The sequence below is a fragment of the Xiphias gladius genome, chromosome 23 (genome assembly GCF_016859285.1).
Source record: "Xiphias gladius isolate SHS-SW01 ecotype Sanya breed wild chromosome 23, ASM1685928v1, whole genome shotgun sequence".
NCBI lineage: Eukaryota > Metazoa > Chordata > Actinopteri > Istiophoriformes > Xiphiidae > Xiphias > Xiphias gladius.
The window spans coordinates 5,813,760-5,826,169 of NC_053422.1; the positions used below are offsets into that span (position 1 = coordinate 5,813,760).

Sequence of the window (12,410 nt, forward strand, 5' to 3'; positions counted from 1 at the left end):
TAGAGATTTGCATGCCTGATCAGATTTCTAAACCCTAGCCATTATTGTGGTTCTCACAATATCAGTGTTCAGATCACACCCAGGAGGCACAAGTGAGAGAAGTGAGAACAGAGTAACAATGCCGTTATCAGCCAATCACAGGGAACTTTGAGTACATGCAGAACAAGAGTATCAATTTATTAAAATTTACAGAAACTGAACCCGCCAAGGTTTCCCCTACCCTGACCTTTTAGTAGAAGCCCTTTTACTATTCAGACCTGTAAACTGACTTCACCCTGACAGTAGCTGGGGGAAAGGAAAGAGAGTATAATTCAATCTCTGAAAGAAATTCAATACTGGCGATTTTCTTGTGTTTGGGTCAAGTTTGTAGATGGATACAGTTTTGATCAATGAAGCAGTTTGTGCTTCTCATGGTCATATAGTAAAGCCCTTCCTCTTCTCATTCAATTTTTGCAGGACGATACCTGATGTCAGTGAAAGGCTGTTTGAAATAATACATTGAATGGTGTCATTGAGATGTTTTTAAGGGTTTTGTAGAAAATATTGCCCTGAAGTCCAGCATTCAGGTTTTTCTAAAAGGTTGTACCACTGCAAGCTCCAAATTTAGGTGCTCATATCTGAAATACACTCTGTTCGAGGACATAACTCCTATCAAACATCAGTATGAACTGACAGAAAATGTTTAAAAACACACAGACATACATAGAATAGTAATGAGCACATTTAAGTCGTATGTCTTTAAGTTATATCTGAACTGACCCTTTGCTAAGCCCTGGCACATACGCAGATTATAACAGAGGCAGATTTACCACTCAAAATTTGAGTTATCTTTTAAAGAATGGGTCTTTGATTTTACACAGAAGTAAACAAAAGGAGGCTTCTCATTTTTAGCCCGACAAAAGCTGCGCACGCTGCACTGATAGCTACCAGCAAATGTATTACAACAGAACAACATTTCAATCTAATGCAGATCTTCATCAGGCATTGTCACTGACTTTGTCACCTGAAATGACAGCTGACACTAGCAAATGTTAGCTGTTGTAGCTTGGATGCTAATTTACACAAAAAAAGTCAACATCCTCACCCGTTGATGATCGTTGTCGATGTGTTTAGAAAAAAAAAAAAAAAAAGCATAATTGTTCTTGTATTGCAGAGCAGGGTTAGTTAGCCCCAGTATTATAGTTAACTATTGCAAATAAAACTGTAGCTTTAATTAAAATGTTAATTCTAACATAACCCCATTTGGGTGCTTATTGTAGACACAATGTAACCACAGTAGTTAGATTTATGCTTTATTGTTGTTTTAGTACTAACCAATGGGCTAATCAATGTGTGTGGCAAACGTAATTATCTCGGGTGACATTGGCTGGGGTTGCTGGATTGTGAACTTGCTGAAATCAAACAGCTAAAAGCAGGACAGAGCTAATAATGTAAACCAACGATCTGATATTGTAGCATCCTGGATTGGCTCCCACTCAGGCGATGTTCATGTCCTGAACAAAGATTTTTCTAACATAACCTGCTATATTAGTTAGCTAATGATTTGTTCCTTTGCTTTCCAGGTAATGCTAATGCTAGGTTACTACTGTAGATAGTAAGATAATTAGCCGGGCATGCTAACATTTGCAGTTCCCGTTATTGTGGGAAAACATGCTGTTAAAGGATCAGTTTGTAGGATTGAGTAGCATCTAGCGTTTAGGTTGCAGATGGCAACCAACTGAATACCCTCCCTTCCGAGCATGTAGAAGAACCTACAGTGGCCTTCAGGTAACATAAAAACGCGAAAGGCCCTCTCTAGAGTCATCTTTGGTTTGTCCGTTCTGGTCTACTGTAGAAACATGGCAGTGCAACATGGTGGGCTCCATGGAAGAGGACCTGCTCCCTGTGTAGATATGAAGGGCTTATTCTAAGCTAACAAAAATACAATGATTCTTAGTTTCAGGTGATTATACACTAATGAAAGCATAATTCCCTCTCAACCATACACACTGTTCCTTTTTAAGTCCACCTTCCAAACTCTACAGATACACAGTATTGCTCTAACAGCTCATTGCGCACATGCAAAGTATTCCAAAGCTTCACCGATCTGCTATACCAAGTTACTATAAAGCATATTTAACTGGACTCCACAGCTTTTACTTTTCCTGTAGCATGACTGTATGTTGATGAATATCGATATATAAATAAGATTCTGAGAAGCTCTGGTACAATATGGCACTGACCCATAACAAACGTTCTTTTAAGCTTCAGTGTTACCATATGTGCAGAGAGACGAGATCACCCCATAAAGACATATGTTGTTGCTTAAAGATGGATAGACTTGGATGGTAGAGTCACTCATGTTTCCAATTGATGGGTTAAGAGTCATAAATGAACCATTCACTGATGGAGTTGCAGATACCTCAGGCCTCTTTTGGACCTCGATCTGTCAATCTTTTAGACCACATAAAAATGAATAAGTCTATTCATAGAGAGGTTTTCACAAGTTCAAAATGTGATTTTCCCCCACTGATAGCTGTGGTTGCTTCCACGTGTATCTGTTCAGAACCAAGGGAAGATTTTTTTGAGTTTTGGTTGAATTTGTGGGTTTATTCTTGGAAAATATATACATTGAGTCCTAAATTCATATGTCATAGACCGAGTACACATGCATCCAAAGCTAGGGGAATTCCAATAGCCCATGTGCTGACCATGTTGGAGAGGAATTTTTGGGAGACCTTGGGTAAAGCAAGGCTGCAGGTATCCATTTTCTGCTGTTTGAACATATTGAATGTGGAATAAAATTACCAAAACAGGGCTAAATTAAGATGGGAATCACTGGTATGCTAATGATAGATCAGTGGAATTGTAAGCATGTGACGTCCTCAGTGAGCTTGATCTTCATTTCTCTCTCTGTATGTACTCTTGCAAAGGAATTTCAGACGCCAAGCAGGGAAAGTCCTTGAGCGATGCACTTCTGCAGAGCCAGGTGTTCCCGCTGACATTAAAGAGCTAACAATGTGTTTAAAATCTGTGGCAGACAGACACAGAGGCATCTTAACTGAATTCTTCCGAAACTGTAGGCTAGAATTTCGTCAGCACGAGCTGCACAATGCAAATGCAGTGATGATTTATGTTACTTGCTTTGTTTAAAAAAAAAAAAAAAGAAAAACAGGCCATCAACCTGCTTGGAGTTGATTTATGTTCAGCTGCAGGAATGCACTGCATATGATATCACTACAAAACTCTGTTTTGTAGGCCTATATGATGTAAAGACTTGGGGATAAATTATGCAGATTTTAAGTAATATTATATTTTAGAGATGAGACATCTGGGGTATCTACTACCTCAATAAAGAGTTTCTCTGCTCAGCTTATTTTTGGGTTTATTCTCTGTCTTTCCCTCCCATTCACTCTCTGTCCCTCTCTGACAATGACTCAGCAGCCTGGGTGCTTTTTGCTCTCTGGGCTAATTAAAGGGGAATCACGGTCGTTTTTAAAACACATTATCATTCAGAAAGTGATTGAACACATCAGAGAGACTGTTGCCTTCATATGCTTCATCATAAGTGCGTCAAAATTACTAGATGGCTGTTTAATCACATTGTATGTAAACATTTAAAGGGGATACCATAGAGTATATAATTTCAAAGTAATTTGGATTCTAACAAATGTTTGTGTTGTTAAAATTTGAATCTCTTCAAATTGAAAATTAATTTTACTGCCAGAATACAGTGCCACATCTTCTTGAGATAAGTTGTTTCCCATTAATCATAGCTTGATCTTCATAACATCAAGGTTATGGAAGTCAATGTTCAAGTGGCAGTGCCCGTGCTACTATGCTGAATTGCCTCCTCAATATTTTTAAAAGTAATTTCACATATATTAATTAAGCTTTCGGTCAGTGACCTTTATCAGAAAATACAAGTGAAACTTCTTTCTAACTGGAATAAGTTTATCCTTCATTGCATCTCTAGATAATGAAAAGAAGCTCTACTTAACTGTCACTGTCTCTTCAATAATAATATTATTTTTAAAATGGCTAGTGTTCTTTTCTAAAGACAGCTTATTGTATGGTGATTATGGGTTTCAACCTGTGTTTAGAAGTACATCTGCAAACCTGACCTTGCAATGAAATCAGCTGCGCAAGGATTTCTCTGTGATGCACATAAAAGCTCGATGACACCATTAATAAATTCCTTCGTTCCCTCATCTGCTCCTCTGAACAGGCCGTGGCAGCGACTCGGAGTCCGACGGTCCCCCCCACAGGAAGATGCCAGACATCCGTAAGGATGACATGTTGGCACGGCGGACGTCCATCAGCGAGCCACGGACTGCCATGCCCTTTAACCAGTACCTTCCCAACAAGAGCAACCAGAGTGGATACATTCCCATGCCGCTCCGCAAAAAGAAAAACGATAAAGAGGAGGGAGGACGCAAGAGTTGGAGTACTGCCACATCACCTATAGGGGGGGACAGACCTTTCCGGTGAGTGTGATTGTAATGAGAGAGGCTTAAAAATGACAGAGTGAAACAACATAAAGCTTTTGTAGGCTACTTTGGTTACTCAGTTAATCATTAGACAAACTGTTCAAAATCTGGCCCTTGTTTTATACAGTTTACATGCTAACGTTACTAACTAGAGTGTAATGTTTCACTGATTGAATGGTGTCCTGTGAAACTTAACTCTGTACTACAGTTTGGAAAATTTATGAGAATGCTTAGAGAATAACAATGACACACTCAACCACAAGATTTTGCACAGGCTTAGATATAAGGTGTTTAATTATTTGGGTTGTTTCAGAGCACCCGCAAATATTACATTAAATATTGCGTCTTTCTGATCAGAGAACATTATAACTTACAACAAAACAGGCTTTCCTACATACAGTACATTTGTCGTAAATTCTGGCGCAGGCTTACATATTTTACATTTAATAACAGAGGTGAGTTGAATGACTTGGCTGAACTAACCTTAACTTGCAGAGCAAGTTATGGTCCTTGATACTGGTAGTAAGGATTGTAATGGCTTAATAAGCAGGACAGTTTGTACAACCATGAACCTGTTTCAGCCCGAAATCTATTGCTGCAGATAAACCCTTTAAAACTCGTGCTTGTTATAAATTTTCTGGCAGAGAAAGTCCACATTTCTGCCTGTACCCGAAAAATCTGTCTAAAGAAAGTCCTGCAACTGTATATGTATATGCTATGCTGTATATGATGATGTAGTCTCCAGCCCGCGTGTTTTATGTTTAAATTAATGTGAGAAATTCTAGACAGAAAGGAGCTATATATTGGTGGAGGGGCAGACCATGAAGAAACTTAAAAATGAGATTTTTGCAGAACTATTGTAGGTGTTGGAAAACAAATCTTATGTTGTTTATTATTTGATATTTTAATTCCCACCAACATCCTTATGGATTGATTTTTGGTTTTTTTAACAATTCTGCAAGAGTGTCACTTGTGTCAAATTGCAGATGTCTGGAATGAAACCATTCAGCAGTTGATTATTTTTCTCTGTCCAGTGCCGTATAGATGGGAGTGGCTGATGGAGGCCAGATGTGCGTTTTCATTGGTTCAGACTCTGATTGAAGCAAAAGTGTGAAATGTGATACATGAAAAAAAAATGAGGCAGATTAAAGGCTGAAGGTTCTATTGGCAGTTATTGGATTGGCATGTCACGATGCAAGAGCGCTGGGATCATGGATTAAGCATTTCATCTACAGTGGATCTCACTGAAGAAGTTTCAAATTTCTGCTGGCTAAGTAAGACTCCGTAATGTGCTTTGATCAGTTGTTGTATCGGTGTGCACAGTGTTGGCTGTGTGTAGTGTAGCGAGTGTTAGGATTTGAGTGGAAGCAGCTTTTGAAGGCTAATGTTTTGAGGTTTGGATGTATCATTATTTGGCTGTATAGAGGGACAGCAGCAGGAGGTCGAACAAATATCTGCAGTCTCATTGGTCTTACCCCAGTTGGTTCAGAGGTCCAAAAAGTGCTGCAAGTAGGTGGATATACAGTAGGGAAATGTGTACTGTAAGTGTGTTGTGTCTGTGGGTATCGCCGAGTGTGCGCTGCTAATCTGTCATTTCCCTTGTTGTTAAATTCATTCATCATTTTATGTTTAAATTAATGTGAGAAATTCTAGACAGAAAGGAGCTATATATTGGTGGAGGGGCAGACCATGAAGAAACTTAAAAATGAGATTTTTGCAGAACTATTGTAGGTGTTGGAAAACAAATCTTATGTTGTTTATTATTTGATATTTTAATTCCCACCAACATCCTTATGGATTGATTTTTGGTTTTTTTAACAATTCTGCAAGAGTGTCACTTGTGTCAAATTGCAGATGTCTGGAATGAAACCATTCAGCAGTTGATTATTTTTCTCTGTCCAGTGCCGTATAGATGGGAGTGGCTGATGGAGGCCAGATGTGCGTTTTCATTGGTTCAGACTCTGATTGAAGCAAAAGTGTGAAATGTGATACATGAAAAAAAAAATGAGGCAGATTAAAGGCTGAAGGTTCTATTGGCAGTTATTGGATTGGCATGTCACGATGCAAGAGCGCTGGGATCATGGATTAAGCATTTCATCTACAGTGGATCTCACTGAAGAAGTTTCAAATTTCTGCTGGCTAAGTAAGACTCCGTAATGTGCTTTGATCAGTTGTTGTATCGGTGTGCACAGTGTTGGCTGTGTGTAGTGTAAGCGAGTGTTAGGATTTGAGTGGAAGCAGCTTTTGAAGGCTAATGTTTTGAGGTTTGGATGTATCATTATTTGGCTGTATAGAGGGACAGCAGCAGGAGGTCGAACAAATATCTGCAGTCTCATTGGTCTTACCCCAGTTGGTTCAGAGGTCCAAAAAGTGCTGCAAGTAGGTGGATATACAGTAGGGAAATGTGTACTGTAAGTGTGTTGTGTCTGTGGGTATCGCCGAGTGTGCGCTGCTAATCTGTCATTTCCCTTGTTGTTAAATTCATTCATCATTTTATGTTAAATCAAAGCACATGTATTCATTGATTTTGCATTTGTTTTCCCTTTTTCTCCTTCTCCATCTCCTTCCTTCACATATTGTAAATGTATTTGTGTGTTTCCCCTTTTGCCTCCTTTTATGTGAGTCTACTTATCCATCACCACATTTGTGTGTTTTCCACATCTTGTGATCCACATCCAATGTGATTACATCTTCCTTTCATGTGCATTGTGCGGGTGAATGGGGGATGTAACAGTCCAAGTGAGATCCCTGGCCTAGACGCCCCAAGTCCACGTCCCACCCCGCACCTTAAACCCCAGACACAGATTCAGCAGGAGCATCAGAGTATAAAGGATGCGGAGGAAGGGGAGCAGACTGCATCCACACCTTGCATTGAGATCCCTTCAGCGAGCATGAGGAGGAGAAGTGAGCCTCTGCCCTGTAGCGTCCCCCAACCCCATGCAGAGCCCCCCACGAAGAATATAACTCATCTGATGGTCACCTCTGAACAAAGGTCTTCACCTTAATTCTTGTTTTTTTTTCTATACCTAAAATCATCGGCCCATTTCCCTTTTTATAGCTATATCTCATTAGTAGTTTCTCTAAATCAATCAAATCAAAAACATGGTAGACTTCTTATAATTATTGTTTATATTTTTCTGAAGAGAAATAGTTGAAATAGCTTTTGAATTTTTGCATGTTGCTTCTAAAGGGGAAACTTCACTGATTATACACATCAGACTCCGTTTACAGGTCTTGAGAAGTACTACTTCATATGTAAAAACATTATATAAAGCCTTTAGTGGCTCCAGGGGGAGCTGCGCGGTGCCTGATAAATTATCTCAAATGATATCACTCGAGGCAGCTTTGGTTGGGGCTGAAGACTACATTTGAAAATGAAAAAATTCTGGGTTTGTGGAGTTGGACGGAAGTGAGCTTACCAGACCTCTGTAGCTGCTCCTCATCTCTGCTTGAGGCTAATAGTCCAAGACTACATTAGCTGCTACCAGAATAACAGGCCCAAATCTCCAAGCAAACTGTGGGTGGTCGAGTTGCATTGCGGGTAATGTAGGCACCAGGTGTGGACGAGGAAGATAAATGCATGGAATAAAAAGGGCAATGTCTCTGGTTCTGCTGCATCACTGCCTCTGACACCCCTTCCTGCACCACCATACAGTCCAGGTGAAAGGAATTGTTCTTTTTTTATTTGTACCACTCAAAACACTCTAAAATTACACTTTAAAATCTCACCAGCAGCACATCTGTCCAAAAACAATGTTCCCATCAGTGAGGATAATCTACAGACCTAAGTGTAAACAGTTTTCATCAGAACTGTTTATGTGGTAGAAAATGGTTCCAATTTTCACAGCTGGTGTTTCCATCCGGCCACTTCGCTTTTTGGCACTGCCATTACCAGATCATCATTTCCGCTGCCATTCTTATCCCAAGCACCATGACAGTGAGTTAGGAAGAGGAACACATTGTTATTAAACAGGTTCTTTACCCAGCAGGCCTGCCCAGGGCCACATATTTTACAGCTGGTGTCAGGTAACCAGGTGAGGATTATGAGCTGTCAAGACACAATGCTGTTGTATATTTTACAGCTCAGAGGTCCAATGTGATGAGTAGTTGCTGTGTTTCTCTCTCAAAAAATGCCTCTGTTTAGGTCTCTTTCACAATTCAGCTTTATTCTGTGTTATTTTCTAGTCAAGCAGACATTTGATTCACAGTCCTTCTGGAGAATTATTATAATCGCACCCCCAGTTTACAGCATTTTCTGGCACTGGTTTTCTGTCAGCATTTCAAGGGAGTGTAAAGAATCCTCAGTAGAAATCTGACTTGTGTATAGCTGTGTTCCAAGATAAAAGGGGGATTTCTAGGATGTTTGTGAAAGGCTTTGATATGGGCTTCTTTAGCTGGTAACAGCTTGTATCTTTCCAGAAGAAAACTAAGGCTGGAATTTGTACATTTTAGTGTTGCCACCTCTAAAACAAAACTGCGTAGGTGCAACAGGGTTATCAAATCAGTCTCATAAATGGTCAGTCTCACAAATATTTTACCATAAATTTTGGAATTATAATTAGAAATTAAAATGATCAATGTGTGTGTGTGTGTGTGCGTGTGTGTGCGTGCGTGCATGCATGGCTGTGCACTGAACAAGAGGGAGAGAGGGAGAGGCTGTGCGTAGGTGCACAGGTGAGAGCTAGGTGCATACAGAAAGAGCATGTGAGCCTCCCATCTAGCGCTGAAGCCCCTATGCTGAGGAGAGTGAGGAGATTAGGACAGAGGGAGTTGGAGAGGGAAAGACAGAGAGGAAAAATAGAGCATGCACGGTCTGTTTACAGAGGCAGCAAACAAAATAAAGATAACAAGCGGTCTAGGACCAAATTCTACTTGAATCACAGTGTGCAAACCCACAGATGAAAGTGAGTAACACTTTCTTCACACTGACTAAATACACCACACAAAAAAACACTAACTCTGCCCAGATACCAGCCTTACTTGGGGATTCTCTTGCGTGATGACCGATGGCACGTCTGTTGTCCGGTGAACAGCGCGGGGTTTAGGTCCGGGGAAAACAGTTCTTTTCCTCCTCAGCTCGTCAGCATAAGATCCTCCAGGTCCGATGATCTTCAAGGAATCCTAACTTACAGTCGTCGACGTTTAAGAAAGGAAAGGGCTTTCATTTACGTTCTGTGGGCTGCAGAGTGATTAACCTGTTCGGAGTAAAAGCTGCAACTGTGCAAGGGGAAGTACATTAAACCTTGGCCAGAAGTCCAATACAAGTGGCTCACCTTGTTGTCCTTTGTTCTTCTTCCTGCAGGGTAATGGTATCTCTTTACATGGAATCACCTGCTAGAGAGAGAGAATTTAGATTTTTGCCAGATTGGTTTTCAGGGTGAAATTGCATCAGGGAATTATGGATATTGTAGGCTATGGGCAGGGCAGCCCCTACAACTGGTTGTGTCACATCAGCATATCTGTGTTTTGAGCTGTGTAGAAAGGTTGTGTTGGTATATCGGCTTTTTTGTTTGTTTGGATGGAAGAGTAGAGTTTACATGCAGCCCTGTGGTGGTATGTGTTAGCTGTTAACTGTTTCTTATCTTGAGCAAAAAAGGTTGGATGACATCTAAGATTTGAGGGTCTACATTGCTCATTAGTAGAACCAGAGATTTGGCTGAGTAAAAGAAAAGTACCTGCAATTATATGTTTTGAATTAATGAAATCTAAATCGAGAAATAGAACTAGCAGGAATCTAGAAAACCTGATAGTCCTCTAGTTTCCATTTATATTGCACTTGACCTTTCCCTCGAAACTATGGACCAAGTGTAGGAAAAGAAACTGCACACAGTTTCAATACAACATTATACACACAGCACATTCACACAAAAATGTGCCGTATGTGTCCACACACACACACACACACACACAAACACACTCGCAGGGAACATGAACATGCGACCCACCCTCAGGATGTAAGGAAATGAGGCCTTCTTCCTTCCCTGACCCTGAGCAGGCGGGGAGTGAAGCCTAGCCCTTTCACTGCCGCCAGCTGGCCGGTCTCTCTCTCTCCCGACCACGCATTTTGGGAATTTACAGTTCAATAATAAGCCTCTGAGAAAGTAGCTGTTCATCACAGGGTGACAAACAACAGAGCATTCAGTGAAATTTTGCTCTGGCTTTGTGACTGTTTGTTTTCACATCCAGTCTGCTATGGATTTGTGACCATGCTGTGCTATTTTCTTCATTTATGTCTTCAAAAAATCTCCATTTACAGTAGTCTCCTCCAGAGGAATGCTGTCTGATGATGTAGGATAATAACCAGGCAGCAGTGCGTTTTAGTTTGCTTTGCTTTCTGCAGTACTCCAGCTCGCTCGTGCTCGGAGGAACTCTTCCACCATTCGACAACTCTAGCAGGAAACGCGGCGGCGGCCTCAGTGGTTGCAACAGGCCCCATCAACAGGACCAGGAAACATCCACCTACAACAGACCGGGAGGAGGCTGGGGTGAGGAGGGGAGTCACTGGTCCCCCGTTAGCTGCAGATGCAGAGCAGGATGAGAAGCGGGCCCATCGAACGCTGATCTCTCCTAAACACATCACTACCCCGAATCCCTCCTCCTTCCTTCCTGTGCCTGCTGCCATGGCAACCACCTCAAAAGAAACAAGCGATTCGGGCCGACGGAAGAGCAGGGCACTGAGTGAAAGTGACGACCCACAAGGAGGGACATCTTGGTTGGACAGCAATCTTCCAGCAACGTGAGCCCCGTCCAGCAACTACACTATATTTTATGAAATTTTGCCGCGCTGAACTAGAACTACACAATTCAACGTTTAGTAAAGGCATCTACTATTCCCATGATCCTTTTGAATACTCTATCTCAGCATGTGACCTTGACCTCAGACAGCAATGCTTCTGTGAGCATGGATGACTTAAATACCTAAAGATCGCATGAGATTTTTAACATGAATGCAGATTGATAGTTTGCTAAAAAGCTGTTGCGTGGAAACTCTGAAAAAAAAAAAATTTTTTATTTCTCATTTCCTTGCTATTTGATTTGTGTTCTTTGGTTAACAATGCATGACCTTAGTTGGAAACCTTTGATCTCTTCAGGAGACCCAATTGGGGAATAACTCCAGTTGATAATGAATTTAATTGAATTTTTGATCCAGTTTGAACCAAAATATTACAAAAACAATGTTTAAATTCATGCACATATTTAAATGCATATAAATGCAATTTGTCCATTGTCCATCTCAATCTGGTCATTCCCTGTATGACAACAAAATAAATAATGAAATTGGCCTTAATGTAAGCCCCACTGTATCACAGGCAGACATCTTCCTACAAAAAAACATATGGCAAATTACTGCAACATACCATATGGCAGATAGACATCTTACAAAACAATCTATCTGGTCTTGATTTACTGACTCTTCTCTTAATTTAGTCTCCTTTTTCTCTTGTGGCAACTAACCACAGGCCATACTTTCTCTTACACCCCTCCAACATCACAGGGGGAAAAAAAAAAAAAAAGACTGTGTAAAGACCTTTGTGGTTAAGGCCAAACAACCTACAAGTTGTGGCCCCAGACAGAAAGAGACCCACATCCTTCATGTCGCTCTCGCGCTGTCTCATTAAAGATGCATTTACTTATTTTTAATACATTTATAATAATCTAAGATCTTTGCCATATGCATGTGTTGTATGCCAGCAGAGTGTTATGTTTGCAGTGCTTCAGTAAATTTGTCTTCTGTTGTGTTTTGGAAAAGACTGCCCCCTTGTGCTTAGTTTGAGGTTCATCATTAAACCCGGGAACTGACAAATACATCTGTGCGTACACACACACCACGGGGCACACTTGTTTCAAACATTATTAATCAACCCTAGCGGGTACATATTCTGTGTTTAATCTGTCATATCTACCTCATTGTCAGCTGTGATCACAACACGTTTACACATG

The 12,410-nt window shown here is 40.7% G+C and overlaps 1 protein-coding gene across 12 annotated transcripts in view; it reads left to right on the forward strand.

Moving 5' to 3' along the window:
• Window positions 1–12,410, forward strand: part of LOC120785007 (LIM and calponin homology domains-containing protein 1-like) — a 97,464-nt gene that overhangs the window by 65,357 nt on the left and 19,697 nt on the right. For 10 of the 12 annotated variants that reach the window (XM_040119236.1, XM_040119240.1, XM_040119235.1 and 7 more), the window contains 3 exons: window positions 4,208–4,466; window positions 7,204–7,461; window positions 10,810–11,205. In XM_040119236.1, coding sequence (XP_039975170.1) covers window positions 4,208–4,466; window positions 7,204–7,461; window positions 10,810–11,205 — 913 coding nt within the window. The remainder of the gene's footprint in view (window positions 1–4,207; window positions 4,467–7,203; window positions 7,462–10,809; window positions 11,206–12,410) is intronic. The other 2 variants (XM_040119242.1, XM_040119244.1) reach the window with 2 other exon arrangements.